Source organism: Ixodes scapularis, unplaced genomic scaffold (genome assembly GCF_016920785.2).
Source record: "Ixodes scapularis isolate PalLabHiFi unplaced genomic scaffold, ASM1692078v2 PGA_scaffold12__126_contigs__length_90152505, whole genome shotgun sequence".
Taxonomy (NCBI): Eukaryota; Metazoa; Arthropoda; class Arachnida; order Ixodida; family Ixodidae; genus Ixodes; species Ixodes scapularis.
Window position 1 is genome coordinate 28,929,262 of NW_024609838.1, and position 16,646 is coordinate 28,945,907.

At 47.7% G+C, this 16,646-nt stretch overlaps 1 protein-coding gene across 1 annotated transcript in view; it reads right to left on the reverse strand.

The window, feature by feature from the left end:
- LOC115316630 (chitinase-3-like protein 1) overlaps positions 1–16,646 on the reverse strand; it is a 57,164-nt gene that overhangs the window by 16,242 nt on the left and 24,276 nt on the right. Inside the window, exons 2-3 of the mRNA XM_042289351.1 lie at positions 13,576–13,620; positions 13,429–13,482 (exon numbers count right to left, since the gene is read on the reverse strand). Coding sequence (XP_042145285.1) covers positions 13,429–13,482; positions 13,576–13,620 — 99 coding nt within the window. The remainder of the gene's footprint in view (positions 1–13,428; positions 13,483–13,575; positions 13,621–16,646) is intronic.

Below are 16,646 nucleotides of genomic sequence, written 5' to 3' on the forward strand. Positions count from 1 at the left end.
GGCACCGATCCGTACTCTTGAACCGAGCTAATGGCGATCACCACGCCGCCATTTCTCCCGCAGCGGCCGCTCGAGGAACTCCACGCGACTTCTATTTTGGCTTTAATTGGCCATTTTGGTGCCGAAACAGATACGGTGGAAGGGATTTCAGGGTGCCTCCCCCGTCTCCCAAGCGGACGCGCCGCGAAATACCACTCAAATTAAGATGCGCCTAGGTTGGGACGCGCTACCTGAAATCACCGCTGAGGAATGGTTCTATAAAAACAATATTAAATATGCCGATAAACCTTGCAAACTAAAGATTTTAGAAAGCATCACACGGCGCGCCCTTCATATTGTACTAAACTTCAATCAAAGTTACTACAAAAAGAGTTTTTTCCGTTGGTTTTTACGCAAAAACATGCTTTCTAGAAGCTCAAGGTGACCACAGTACAGACAAATGATAATGAGTGGCGCTGTTGTCGTATTTAGCGCGGTCTCGGTGGACGCCAGCGGCCCAGGCTTCAACGGTGAGTTTCCCAACTGAGAGTTCTAGTAACGTTGATAAAAAAAAAAAAAAAAAAAAAAAAAAAAGCAAAAAAACATTGAGTTGCCATTTTGGCTCCTCCAGTTTGGGAGTTCTGGTACTCTGGGAGCATTCAGTGACTCTAGCAGTAGCCTAAAGCAAATTTCATGTTTCAACTCGTCGCTAAAGGGTGACGCTGTTATCGTATTTAGCTCGGTCTCGGTGGACGCCAGCGGTCCAGGTTGCAGGGGTGAGTTTCCCAACTGAGTGTTTTAGTAACGTTTCTTAAAGAGAAGCAGTGCCAGCTATAAAAGACAAAGACCTGCGCATTTCCCTCCCCAAAGCGTCATCACTCCTGGGTTCACGCAGCGCCGCCTTGCCCGCGTCAGCGTTGCCGCAAGCGCGTCTTGCGGCATCTCATAACGAGCGCGATGCTATATTGCATATGGCGACGCCAAGACAGACGCATCTGCCGCATTTGCGGCGGCTCTCGTCGAGCTTCGCCGAGTCGCCGCTTGGGGCGGGCCGGGGACTTACGCTTAAATGGTAAAACAAAATGGCTAGGTGGCGTAAGCTACCGCCCGATCCAAAGGGCTCAGCCGGATTCATTCATGCATCCATCCATCTAACGATGACGTCACGCTCATGCCTCATCTTATAGGTGATATTGACTAAAGTGGTTTCTGAGATCGTCAATTTATGGTCACAACTCAATCTACAGACTCTAAGCATTAAAGAAAAAAAAAAGTCATGTTGATTCGCGTCCGATTGCTCTATGAAAAATGGGAAATTCAAAACAGGATTGGTTTCCGTATTTATTATTTTTTTTTTTTATTTGGCGCAGAAATTAGTGGTCGCTCTCGGACGTGCGACAGCCAATCGCGAGTGAGCGCTTCCTGCGCGAAAATCTCGCACATTAGAAAATCGGTCCACCGTTGATCGGCCGTCTTGCCGCGCGGGAAGTGATCGCTCCGGTTCGTTTTGACCAACGAGGTAGAGGGGTTTAGAGCGATAAACCGGGGTTCCGGTCTGCACTCGAAAGTGACCCCCATAAGGAGGCTGCCATTGTACGCAAATTTGACCACACGTCACATGACCAAACCAAATACGTGACGTCACAGGAAAGATGGCAGCGCCCATGGAGCGGCTGGCCCCAGCTGGGCCGGAGCTTGTCGGATGCTTTGTTGGTTGTCGTTCGTCTCGGCGAGTTGATTTCAGACGCGGAAGCCGTCATATGAGGCCGGTCGAAAGCGAGTTCAGAGTTCAGCGTGGTGTTTGACGTAGGTATAATGTGAAAATACGGAGAAACGGTGTGCATTTCGCTGGTGACCGACCGGGATATTGCCACGGATGAGACAATCTGACCTACGTTGCTCGGACCTCGGATTGATTCGGATACCGCTAGGATAAAATTTAAGGCGACGTTTCTGTGCTCTCGTTGACCATCGGAATCTTCGAGGTTTGCAGTGAAGCGTGTGCAATATATTTGGATACACAGTTTAGCGACGGAAATTGCCTGAGTCGTGCTTGGCGGTGTGCAATCGCGGTGCAGCTTCGATCAAATGACCGAGGGCTCACTTCGGTTGTGCGGCGCACCGGAAGGCTGCCTTGAAGCTGGTAGTTCTTGTGCCGTGCTGAATGATGCTGTGCTGCTTACAAATTGTTCCGGCGTAGAAGTGCACTTTCACGGAGCACAGGTGTGCGGCGCACCGAAGAGCTGCCTTCAAGCTGGTAGTTCCTGTGCCATGCTTTAGGTGATGCTGTGCTGCTTCCGAAATTGTTCCGGCGTAGACGTGCACTTCCACGGAGCACAGGTGTTGCAGTTGGTATTGATCTCGCTGATCTGTCGCACGTTTCGTCAACACAAACGTTTCATCCACTCTCGTTACGCGAATTGCAAGCTGTCCGGACATTTCACCGAGCGTGTTACGTACCCAGCTCACGCCGCTTTGTGGCAACAGTCTGCAGTGGCTCATTACCAGAAAAGTGGTCCCACATCCATTTCAGTTCAGTTCGTCCACGGTAGTCGCCAAACCTCGAAGGAGAGGATTTATTCGGACAGAATGCCACTAAAGCACTGCAGCTTCTTCAGTGGTCAGGATAGATTCTCTTCTGCTAGTTTTGTTATATTGTCTCGGATCCTTGTTCCAGTCCTATCTTCTATCAATATTCACTATTCTGGGACACTGCAGGTCATGCTCAGCTGTAATCGTATGTTCAGGTGGAGGTACTGGGCACTTTACCCGTAGCCCTTCACTCTGTGTGAACCCGGCGGCTCTTCAGCCGAGTTACCCGATAATGGGACACGACTGGCGGACTATTCTGCGTCTTTTACCCCTGTCGAACCGTAGGCAAAGTCCTGACCCGAGCCTGGCAAAACAACCGCAAGACGACCGAGTACCACAAGGAGTAACCTCGGAAATACACCACGAAGCACCTGAAATCCGAGCCAGTTGCTGCTACCAGGAAAAACCACCGGAATTCGGTCTCCTGTCAGAAAATCCGAAGCTGACTAAGCCAACAATGACAAACCTGTAGCAGCAAACCGTGTCCCCTCCCACCATTGTTTGCATGCCCGTCGCAAATCACACTCCAACGCTTTTTCACGCAAGCTGTATGAAGACGTCAAGGACTGGATTGAACAATATGACAGTGTCGCCCGCCACATCGGGTGGACAGACAACCAGCTCCTGCAGAACCTATACTTCTCGTGGAAGCAACTGCCGGCGCTGGTCTCAGAACCATGGATCCTCCTTAACGTCATGGGAAGTTTGCAAGATCGAGCTGAAGCGCGCATCCGTCAGCCAACATCAACGAAAGAGAGCCGTATTCTTGATTCTGTCCAGGACACTGCCCCAATGAGAGCGCCACCGCACTCGTAAAGGATGCTTTGCGCTTGATCGAGCGCCCACGCCCACGCCCACGCCGACCTTGATGCTACAGAAGACAAGAACCTAAGAATCCCATGCGCCTCACGTGAGGGACAACACCTTCGGCAGCCTTGTCCGCAACCCCCCAACAACAGTCGAAGTGTTCATATCACTGAGGCTTCCAACATGGAATGTGCACTGCATGCCCGAGCCTGCCACTATGAACAACTTCCCGGCGTCTCGACACTCGAGTTGTCCAGCTACTACTTCGACGCCAGCCTCCCAGGCATCTACGACATCACCCACGACGTTGTCTGGGAGGAGATCAGGAAGCTACTTCCTGCCATCAGTTGCCCGGCTTTTATTTTGATTTCCGAGATTGTTTCGGAACAAGTTTGACAGGTATTTCAACCGAGACTTCTGCGAGCGAAGCGACATCTGACAAACCAAGGGCAACTTACGCCACAATGGCACGACGACCGCCACTGGCTGCCCCTTAGTATTCAATGCCAATTCAATGAGACACTCTAACGCTGAAGCATTCCCGACATTGTGTGTAGAACTGTGCTCAACAAACTACACCGAGGAAAACGTAGGTGATGCGAATGTGCGACCGAAAACCACTTTGCTACCACTGCATGAAGCCTACCATGTCTACCAAAGCAGCCCGTACCAATGACTTGGTCGGCGAGGGTTCGTGCCAAACGACCCTCGATTACGTCTCGAGGAGCGACCACGGGAGATTAAGGATTACCTTCGGCGACCTTTGTCCCTGATGCCGAAGGTGCTGAGTCGAAGATTCTGAATCCCTGATTACCCCAAAGCTCCTCATGTCCATCACCTCAACAAGAGGTAAGCACGACAAAGCAGGTGAGCGGCGATGCAGTGACAGTGGATTTGGTGTCCGTTGTCGTCCAAGTACAACACCTAAAAATTTGCTGACACCAATTTTCTGTGTTCACTCCACGAAGCACACAATTTCCAACTTTGAGGGAGAATGCCCCTGAGTGACTTGAAGGAATAGAATGGTTGGTTGCTCTCAAAAGTGAACTGCAAGCATCACCAGACTTGGATAGCAAACAAAAATTGTTGCCAGCTTTCAAGTCAACGGTACAGCAAAAGGCACAGCCACGTAAGCAATACCTGCCCGAACTTGCTACATTGATGCCGAAAACTACCAGGAAAATTTTCGGATTAGAAGCCAGCCCTGCAGCTTCAGTGCACATGACGTATGATTACAAGACAGCATCAGTCGGTCAAAGTTGCCACTCGACCAAACTGAACACCGACGTGCCAGGAGCGTCATCCGACAACAAGGTCCACAGGTACTACGACTGAACGCCTGACACGAGACTGTCGCAGAAAAAACTCGTTATGGAACCATTTACTAAGAATCAATAATTTTGTAATCAAGTGGAAATAAACATATTTGATACACTAACCAGATAAACATATTTCCGCTTGCCTTCATGCCTTGAGAGTCTACACACCGAGAATTGTGTCCATTGCACGCTCTAGACCTTACGAGGACACTCGCTTCTCTGACCCTTCAATATTAATTAAGGGGTCATACCAGACTGGCAGATTTCTTGCAAGGGGCTGCACTCAATCAACCTTTCCTAAACATGTGGTGCATCCGAAAACCAACTCCAGTGATGTGAAAATGTTATTTATTAATTTATTCCTTCCAGGGGCCTTCGTAGGCATTGCAGAGAGGATACTTAAAACTACACACATGATAATAGCATTAAAGCACACTGCTGTAACTTGTTAATTGGAAAAACAAACACACCTCTGAGCATATAGTTTAATAGTATGTGTTGATGCATTGTTATATAGCATGACACTTCCTATATGTATGACACAATAGACCCTTTGCAGAACCTTATCAAGCAACACAACCGTCACAATTTCTTTTCGGCGCAAAGCACACGAATGGGCCCCAGTTCACGTCGAACGCCAATGCAGCATTCGAGTCCAATAGGTGCTGAGCCGAATTCACAGGGATGGCGGACATAACATTCTTGTCGAACAAATACCCAAAGTATGAAAGCCTGGGGTAATTACAGTAGTAGCTACTGTAATTTGTTTATCAGAATTTGGCAGACGGCAAAGGCTACGGTCTCGGTGAATCAATACACACATTGGAGAGAGGCACATGACAGCATATCACCAGAGTGCTCGTCTGCACAGATTTGTCACACACCTTCGCTCCGTCTCTCTGTTTGGCTCGAGGGGCTGTGGCGGTTGGCCTTTTCCAAGTTACGGTGATGCGAAGTATAGACAGCCCACACTTTTAAAAAGAGTCTATTGAAGAGACCGAAAGGAATGGTAGTCAACATTTTTCAACAAGACTGCTCTCCAGGCAAGGGATGGACGCAAATATGAATCATCTTATCCAGGTAATTAGAACAATTAAATAATTGACCGACTAATACAATGCACTCTTGATGGAAAAGAGTATAGCTGCAATAAATCCTACAAAACAGAAAAAATGCGCAGTTAATCTATGCATGCACCAAAACAGTTGTTCTTATAGCAAGTCGAATAGCTTTGAAGCAGGTGCCTGCAACGATTTATTCTTCCCCATACTCAATAAAACGCCAACCTCGTAGCTGAAAATAAGGGTGCACTTCGCACTCACACACACACACAAAAAAAAGGAAGAAAAGCGATCGAATGTAGAATCGTGGATTAGCACAAAAGGTTAAAATCGCAGGAGCTTCCTCGCTAAAAGTTGCTATGGCTGTTCGGTGACGGAGGGCTGAAACAACTTCCCTTAGGCCCTAACGCGACGTATACATTTCGCGTAGATTCTTAGATAATTCAACGTTCAAACAAAGCTAAGAGAATGCGAAAATTTCATGTTAAAAGCACTCAAAGTTCTATCGATCCTCGGACACATCCCGGAATCCAAGCACCGGGACGGCGAAGCAGAGCTGATGCTGTCTCACAGGCGTTAATATCCAGATGATCCAGAGCGATCTTGCGCAAAAACGGTATAAAGTCTCATTCCTTCATATTTTCACATTATACCTGCGTCAGCGAGCACGAAGAAGCCCGAAGTCGTCGGAAAGCAGCTGCACATCACGGCTACCGCGCACCGAACAAACTCGCATCCGCCAGCTCTGGGCGCTGCCATCTTACCTGTGACGTCACGGCTCTTGGGAGGTCACGTGACGAGTGGTCACATTTGCGTAAAATATGGCGGCAACCGGGGGGGTGCCACTTCCGAACTTCCGGTTTATCACTCTCAGCCCCTCTACCTCGTTGGTTTTGACGTCGTTCCTGCCAGCTCTGGCTACTTTCCTGATTTGTGTGGAACATCGGTCGCGAAACTTAGCTGTTCTGAACCTGTTTGAAAGTCACTCCATACGCTCTGAATAGCTTCATCGTCGTTTGGCTGCAGTTAGAGCTTACAGCATGAAGGTTTATTAGTTGATTTTAGTTCTGTAACGTTTCGCTGTAACCGCGGGCTGTAACAGCCGGTTGTAGCAGCCGGCTGTAACGAAAAAGCGACACTGAAAAGCGTTACGCTCGTAGGGAACCATATAAGAAGTCTTCAGTCCCCCGGCAGGATTTGAATTTCACCACCTTGAGATTGTGAGCCATTTGCTTTGCCGATTGAGCTCTCCAGGTTGGGTGGATTTGCGCAGCGCGCGAATGGCGCGGTCGCGTGCTTCGCGGCCTTTTCGGTCATGTTGCGCAATCTCACGGCGTGTGTCAGTAATTAGAGCGAATCTTTAGTCGGCGGTGCCGTTCCAGACGCCCTTCTCTTCTTGCCTGGAAGGCCTGTCCCACATTCTGTGCTTACCAGTCTTTGGCAGCATGATCAACGACGCTGTTAGGAGTATGCACGATTGCATGTACGACCCCTTGGAAGCCGCCATCTTTCTAATATAGTCGCTGCCAATGCGAGAACGGCAGGGAGAAGTTTCAGTTGTCCCGCCTGCCGCGTAAGGCCACTCATCGGCCAATGGCTGGCCACTTTCTAGCCACTGGCCAAAGACTTTGCCAGCCATGGGCCAATGATTGGCCAACTCTGCGCTGCTTGGGGGGCTTCCTACCGTCGACAACGCTTCGACGTCTCGTGCACTTCGTGCGCGCGCGTGCACAACCAAGGCTTTGGAGGAAGGCTTGACACATGCAGGAGGCCGGATGTTCAAAGGAGATGCACCGCCGTTCTCACGTTGTCAGTGACTGTAGTGTTTATAGATTCTCTCATAGTCATACCTTGTTGAGGCTGCCCACACGGGTGCCAGAATATGTTGCCCCAACAAAGCGGTTTCATCCATGGTGGCCAGGTTAGCTTATGGAGCGTGTTTGTTTTTTGTGCAGCATCTCTTTGTAGAGATGGCTGGCTGGCTGCACTATGTTGTTGTTTGTGGCCCCTTTGTTTGTCATGTTTGTGCAGGCATAAAAATTGATGTGCCTCGTTGTTGTTTGTCTTACGTGGGGGAGAGTCTGATTTTAGTTCATTGTTTTCTCTCTGTTTACAGTGTTCTGTACCGCTTATGGGATTTTATGTTTGATCTTTCATGATCAATTAGTTTTCGTCATCTGAGTCTTTCATTTTGTCTGGACGTGGAGATGGCGGGGGGCTGTCGCCTTGTCAGGCATGTCGATGCCTTTTGTGACGGCCCCCCAGACAGCTGTATTCCTCGACGGTTGTCTAAATAAACTTTGATTTGATTTGAAACTTTGACCCCTAACCCACCCAATCAGGTAACCAAAATGATGCATCCCCCTCGTGCTATTAGATATTTTCGGTTCGCATGGGCGGATAACCAATTGGCTCCTTCACTTCGAACCGCGGGGTACCGCAAGGCTTCGTCCTAGCGCCTCTGCTGTTCAACATTGCGCTCGTGCCTTTGGCATGGCGCCTACGGGACATCCCCAACATCAAACTTGTTTTTTACGCAGACGACGTCACACTGTTGTCTACCCACCTACAGGAAGCTCTTGCTGTCCTTCGCGCGTATGCGCAAAGCGCTGGACTCGAAATTCCTCCGCAAAGGTCCTGCTATACACAGGTGACCAACAAGTCGGGCAGGAAGTTGACCTCTAAGACAAACTTTCAATTCCAGATCCATCCAACGATCATACTTGAGACTGAACTGAGGGTGCTTGGGCTTTAAATCCATCATTCTAGCCCTGGTAACAGCTGGCTCTAAAAGGCTAAAAAATCGTCGACAACAACTTTGCACTTCATACGCATAATCGCGTTAATCGGAGCAGCGGTGCCAGGACTGAGGCGGTCCGCCGTCTCATGCGCTCCGTTTTCCAACCACATCTTGTCTACCAGGCCCAGTTCCAATGACTGACCACTCAAGAGTGGCCAAGACTCGATCTAGTCAGTAGAAACACCATGAGAGCATTCGCGGTACTCCCTAGTCTTACCCCGATTCCAACTCTGCAAGAGCACGCTCAGCTCAATACGCTCAAGGAGCTGGTGAACCAGCGTGAACAAGCAAGACTACTCAAAAGCAACCACATTCCGGCGGTAGCAGCTCTTCATTCCCACCTCTACAGAGGGCCTGCCTTGACTACGACGCTGGACGGCATCCCTTCGTGGTGTTATATTGATATTACCACTAACAAGACAACGAAGCTACGTCGACGTGACCAGACAGCTCCTCAACACATGAGACCGCAATCCCTCAGGACCAATGTGTGGTCTGCGCGGACGTGGCAGTTCCGCCGAGGGGAGGACGGTCGCCTTTGGGCCTATCACTCCCCGAGATTGAAGCCAGCTGCAACTACAAGGCGGAAACACCGGACTCATTGTTGCTAGAGCTACAAGCCATACACGACGTGATCAAACCTGTCATCAGTATGCCCGGCGTCAAAGAAGTATACATTTACACCGACTCCAGTTACCCGAGGCTACAAATATGCCAGCAGACGTACACAAGACGTCAACCATAAAAAAAAAGTTCACTTGGTGCAGGGGCATAGCCAGGACCACGCCAACCTCTTGGCTGACCTTTATGCCCACCACACACAGCCCTCACTTGACCTCCCACCCCGCTGCCTTCCCTTCTGATCCCCAGTCTGACCTCATAACCCCAAAATTCCTCCTCCGACGGGACACACGCGCTTAATTACCCCGTGTGTCTGCTCCCTTCCCTGTAACCTTTCCCGGGTGGAGGAAGTCTCTCCCCGGACGCTCCGGGCTGGGCCGGAGCTGCCCTCAAACCTTCCGTCACCTGGTCCTGGAGACCTGCCGTAAGGAATCTGCCGTGAGTGTACGGTCCCTGTGGCTACGGCGGATGTTCGTCATCTGCTTTGGCTCTGCTTCGGGACCAACACAACCCGTGAGCAGATACCCAGCGAGGCCGGACTATGGGCCATCCACACGGTAACTAAACCCGATGGGGTGAACGGCGACAAGTTCTACAAGTCGCTCCTGCATGCAGTTCTTGCTCGACGGTGGACTTCACTAATTTCTTTGAGGCTTCCCTTATTACGCCGCGTGGCAGATCATACGAATAAATAAATAAAAACAACCGTTTAATTGCCCGCTTATATTATGCTCCGTGTAACTTACCCGGTGAAAGTGCAGCCGGGGCGTATTCTGAAACGAACAAATTAATTTCTTATTCTGATGCGAAAGACGCAGAGTCGTCCTCAACATGGTATATAAAACGCTGCAGACCTGTGGCGGTGCTTTGGCAGACCACGAATTTACAGCATCATCCACATCGAGGCCCCAATAGACTCCTTTCAAAACCGGAGCGAAAGTTCGTCTGCTTCTTACATAGAGGTGGCTATGATGTCAGAATGCCGAATTCTTATTTGATGACTGAAAAAAAAAAGAAATAGTGGGTAGGCTGCAAGGCACCTACGATTGTGGTCTACCCTATCCTTTCAATCAAAGTCAGTCAGAGCACGGCGTCGTCCTGACGTCACTGCCAGTCCTGTGCAAGAAGCAGACAACTTGCTCTCCACATAGAGACCAAAAGTGTTGGTCATCCCCTCGCCCCTCTTCACCAATTCTCCTCTCTCTCCCCCTCTCTCCCCCTCTCCAGTTTTCTAACTATCACCAGGTGGTCTGGGAGTCGACAAGATGACCGCCGAGAAATCGAGCAAAAAAAGAACACCCCTCAGATGTGTTAGTTAGTTTCACTTCATTATGTTTTTCCTGGATAATTTCTTTCAATCTTCTAACATCTTTTTTGTGACTGTAATTCGTTCTCCATTCTCCAATCCTCACGTCCAAAACCCAGCGCACACGCCATATCCGTCACCCCCCTCAGGGAGGGCGGCGTGAAGTCTCGTGCACTTCAAAACCAAATGTTCTAGCGTCTCACTCTCACTATGGCATACGGCACATAATGTGTCTATCTCTTCAAATTTAGCCTTACACGTCTTTGTTTTTAACACTCCTGTTCTCGCTTTGAACAGCAAAGATCTTCCACGTGAATTACCCAACACCTTTTCGTTTCTTATGTCCTGTTTTTGTGACCTGTACATCGTTAAAGCTCAATTTTTCTTGCATTCTTCCCTCCCACATTTTCTTTTCTGCCTCTTTCACTCCCTTTTTCACTTAACTGACCTGCTCAGCCCCATGTGCAGGTGTTTAAATGTCGGCTTTCGGGTTCGGTTTCTCCATTTTCTGTTTAAACTTTATATGCATAAATACTTAAGTACTTTCCGTGGCCACCGGGCATCATCCAATGCAATTAATATTCCTTAAAAAAATATATAGTTGTTTTTGATGACGCTGAGCAAGTTTCTAATTGGAATCATATGTCTATTTTGAATAATTAAAAAGTTAAGTAACGAATTTACTTAATTATCCGATTAATCGTTACGATTAGCCCCCTATACTATGTCCCCTGGCCGTATAACTCACCTGCGCAAACCGCATAAGTGTAACTTTTACGGCGTTGTTTAAACAAATCTGTTAAGTTAAAAAAAAAAGGAAAAAAAAAACACCCTTAATACCGGGTGTTTCAGCGAAGACACAAACATTTCTATGGACCGCATTACCCGTTCTAGAGGACGTCAGAAAATGCGCGATACTTATTAATTATTCCGGTAATTAAGAAAAATGACTAATTACCTTTTTAATTATTGAAAATAGACATAAGGTTTCGATTAGAAACTTGATGAGCGCCATCGGAAACCACAAAATCAAATTTTCAGAAAAACTTTGAGCGCGTGAGAAGCGTAGTATAGTGCGCTAAAGCTACCAGTCGTGGAGCGGGCACAAGGCTAGCGTTGCGATAAGTCGCCCGAACGATTTTTCCGTCGCTTATCAGAGCCCCAGTCTTGTACCTGCTCCACGAGTGGTAACTTTAGCGCACTACTACGCTTCCCACGGGCTCGAACTCTTTTTGAAAATTACAGATTTTGTGTTTTTCGATGGCACTCAGCAAATTCCTAATTGAAACCTTATGTATATTCCAATAATTAGTTGTTTTTCCTAATTAGTGAACTAATTAGTAAGTATCGCGCATTTTCTGATGTCCGCCACCTCGAATAATCCGGTTCCGAGAAGATTTTTCACCTTAAATACAGTAATTTTAGGAATGTTTTTCAGTCTTCGCTGAAGCATCCGGTATATTTATCAAATAGATAAGATTTATTTGAGTTAAATTTTAGTTATTTGATTTAAATTAGTTTAATTTTATTCATATCACTTTAGCTCAAAACTCGTGTCTCTGTATCACTACATGCATTTTTAAACATAGATTAATTTATCAACCCGTCTGATCACTGATTACAATGCAGAAAAATAATTACCGTAAATTTGAAGTACAGTTGAATCAACAACTTTTTACTGATGTAACCCCAGCCATACTAGAACAAATACAGCTGAATTTTTCTAGTTAGCTAAAATGACTATTTGCTTTTTTTCGCGTTCTGATTTGCTCGCAATAACACTTTACCTTTCTAGATTTTACTTTTTTTTTCTTTCACGGTCTGGCTGACTTGCAATAGTATATTACGTAACTGACGACCGAAATGGAAAGTAGGAAGAAAGCTTAATGATCCGATTTGCTCAGAAGATAAAATGCATTTTGCTCGTCTTCAGCCTGATATAAATCTTCTTTGCTGGACGATTTTTTTATTAAATACGAAACAACTGGTTTGATTTAAATCATAATTTAAAGCATGATTCAAATCACTTTGATGTTTATTCTCCACCCTGCATCGTACCTATGAGCCAGTTTGCGTAAAGGAAAGACTGGCCCATTTATTTTCCCCCTGGCCAGCAGACTCTGCCAGGTTTGCCTACTTGGACTCGTTAAATATAGAATTCTGCCATTCTGGAGTCGTAGTCCCGCGGCAGTTCTGAAACAAATACCTGGAGTTTTCTGAGTTTGGCACTCTAGAAACATTATGTGGCTCATTCGTACATATTCCAGACCCATAGCCCGGGAAAAACAGTGCTTTTGCGATTACATTCATTTGGCACAAATAGTGAAGCCAAGTACCACGAACGTGCGGTTGCTCCTAAGATCCAGCTTCGTTCTTTGGCTAGGTGCTCAGCATTTTGTGAAGCCCAGATAAAAGCGTGGCCGCGAGGCCCAACACTGATTGGTTGACGGGTGGGAGAGGAGGAGAGAGGTGCTCGACGCTGATTGCTTAACGGGGAGGTCATGTGACCAGAGAGGCAGGGGAGGGGGAGCTCGACCATCTGTGCGCACTGAGGGAGAAGAACTCGCAATTGAGTATGGAAGGCTGGGGAAGATCGCCAGGATTATCAGCCCGATTAGCGGTAGTATCACTTTATTCTAGTAACAACTACCAAGCGTACACATAGTACGCGTTAAACTCCGATGAAGAGCGCCGTGAACGTAGGCGTCTGGAAACTCAGAGCATCACTAAACGTTTCTGACATGCTGGAGCATTTCACGTATCCAACACAATTGCGTAGCCATTGGTAGTACATTTTTGTTGTTGTTTTGTTGCTGTCTGGACACAGTAATTAGAGCGCTCTAAAGAAGCTGTGAACCTCAAATCAGGTATTATTTCGTCACAAGTTTCGATGCTAACAAGAATGAACATATCAGTTCAGTCGGAAATTCCGAGGTTTCTTACGCGAGCGAGAGTTTTCTTCGAACGCTCGCTTGATGTCATGGATTTCTTCCTCGTCTGAAAGAAAGGTAGGCCAAACGAAGCTTGGATCATTGTTCCAACGCAAATCCCCGTGAATCCGAGGGAATTGCCTACATATCATCCACTCACCTTTCACTGCCGTGGGAATGCCTTTATCGTGCGACTTGTACCGGACTGGGGGACAGAGAAATTCAGGTGTTGCATAGTTACCACAGTAATCGCTTTCTATTTGTCCCTTCCGTATATCATACACTTGCCAGTGCTATCCAAGGATCTAATGTTTCCTTCGCAAGAAATTGGTTTCACACCCTATTAATTTCATATTTCAAGCCCAATGCGGGCACTGAGTTAATTACATGTTGTGAGACTCTAGGAGAAAACCTGCAAGCAGACATGGGAGAGCTAGAATTTTGATTGTTCCCTTTTATAAGTGGGCCAGTTTTTCCTCTTTTATCGGCAGGACACCTATCCCTAAAAGAGGGACAAGAAACTCGTAAAATATAGGTGGTGGTTACGCGATGGTGTATTGGTGCACAAAGGCACAGTGCAATGGTGCACCATGGCACAATGCGTCAAAAGCAAAGGACGGGGTTGGCCTAGCTGTAAATGCTGATAAAAGGGAGTGTGATTGTTCGGGGGGGGGGGGGGGGGGGGGGGGGGCACACATCCTCGTCTCTACATAAAGCACGAGACACCACCCGTTCCTCCTGGCGCAAGAACCTCGTAGGTTGTAGTGGAGGCGGTGGTGGTATACTGGTGTACATTTCCAAGGGCAGAGGTCAATGGTGTTCAGCTATCATTGCTGACTGTCGGAAAAGTGACAGTACTGGAAACAGAGTTCTTTCTCCACACAGAAAATACATCACTTGTTCCTCCTGGGCCGATGACCTTTTAGGTGGTGGTAGTGAGACAATAGGGAATTGTAGTATACCGTTTTTCTCCTCCGCTACGGTGTCCGCCAAGAAAACGCCGCAGCTGCGCATGCGCGCCGCCAGCCTTATCTGCGTAATTCAAGATCTTGTGGTGGATTACGGAGCGCTATCCGGGTGCTTAGCGGGAAGCAGAAACGGTCTACTAGAATTCCCCAATTAGGGTTTTGTGTTTTCGGTAAATACCGATAAACCCCGAAACTTAAACTCCTCGAGACAGTTTTATCACAATCGGGGAAAACCGGAAAACCCCGGAATTAGACCTGCCTTTAAATAATAAAAAAAAAACAACAAAAAAAACAGAAGCTTTACGGGAAGAAAACTTTTATGTACAACTTGATTTTCCATTGACCCGGCAAACTGTCCGTACTGAATTGCGTTCGAGGCTCCTTATTTCTTCGGAACCACATACCTGATCGCGTTTCCTTCTCGTGTGGGTACGCTGTCATTTTGCAAGTGTTTGCGTCACGGATGTTTCCTAGACGCGAAATCACATGTCCGCGTCCTATTTTCTTCGAGCTAAACCACAATAAGCTCCGATTTGTAAAAAAAAAAAAAAGAAAAAAGAAAGACGTTCACAACTCTTTGTAATGTCGAATTAAAGCGCAGCTCTTGAGGAGGAGGAGGAGGGGAGGGTACGGAGAGGAGGGTATGCCCCTCCTCCTCCTCCGTACCCCTCCTCCTCCCCTCCTCTCCTCCTCCCCATCCTGCTCCATTTTCCCCTCCACCTCCCTTCCTCCACCTCTCCTCCCTCCCCCTCGTGACGTCACTCGTGACCCTAGTGACCCTTGTGACGTCGCTCGTAAAGGCTTCGTGAAGGTCGTGACTGTCACAGTAAAAGCCACGTGAAGGTCGTGACCTTCACGACCTTAGTCGTGACCTTCTTGAGTGACCTTTGTGACGTCACTCGTTACCCTAGTGACCCTCGTGACGTCACTCGTAACGTCACACGTGACGTCACGTGTGACGTCGTTATGAGAACTCCCCATATTGCAACGTGCGGTTACAAGTGACGTCGGTCGCGACCCTAGTGACCCTCGTGACGTCACACGTGACGTCCCGTGTGACGTCATTCTGGGAAACGTCCTATAATGCAACGCGCGGTTACGCCGACGGCGACGCCGCCGTCGGCAAGCCGGTAACGGGCGCTTAAGAGCTGCGCTCTAAACTTGGTACCGAAAAACGCTGAATTTTTAGGAACAAATAAACACCCCCAAAATACCCAAAACTCGAAGAAAAATAAACACCGAAAACAAAGAGCCCTAGGTATAAGGACATATATGTCGTCAAGGACAAAGGACGAAGATGACTTAGCTGTCCATGTTGACAATGGGAAAATGACTGTTTTGGGGACACATATCTTTGTTCATACAAGAAGGACGATATACCACTTGTTCCTTTTGGGACAAGAACCTTGTAGGCGCGCTAGTGCTGGTATAATGGTGTATATCGTCAGGAATAGGTGACGATAATGGCCAGTTGTCCTTGCTGACAATGGGAAAAGTGACTGTCATAGGTACACCACTTTTTGTAGCTACAATAAAGATGAGACACCACTTAATTCTCATGGGACAAGAACCTTGTAAGTGATGGTAGTGACATTATCGTGTATGTCGTCCACAGCACAGGTTGATGATGGCCTATAGCTGTCATTGCTGACAATGAAGGAAGTGACTGTTATGGGGATACAGTTCCTTATTTATACAAGAGAGACGACCGGACACCGCTTGTATACTGTTGGAACAGGATGTCTTCTCCGTGGTGTCGAAAGTGGAGTATGGCTTCAAGAGCGGAAGACAGGGCTAGTTCAGATTTTTCAATGCTTAGGCCCGCTTCAGACAGAGCAATTTCACCCAGCAACTTGACGTCGCAACACCAGCAACACGGGCCGCCCGCGTTCACACGCAGCAACCGAATTGCTCCGACTTGCCATCATCATCATTAAATTTGATTTTTCTTGCACTATTTAGACGCCCAGCTACGCGCTAAAAACGCGTTCTTATATCTTTGAACGGCGTAAAGAATACTAACTAATTTTTCTGGAAATGTTTATTTCCAAAAACGATTCATTTCAAACCAGAACTAAGTCTTTAGCTGTCATCATCACCACCACAGGGGTGTCACGTGAAAATATCGCGTCTCTGATTGGCTGCGGCCGCTTCAACCGTCTTCGAATTGCTCCGAGTTGCTCGCTTGTTCGAGCCGGACCCGATCTCAGCAATTTGCGTCGATCTAGGGAAAGCTAGGAAACAACCCGCCAGCAACCTCGAA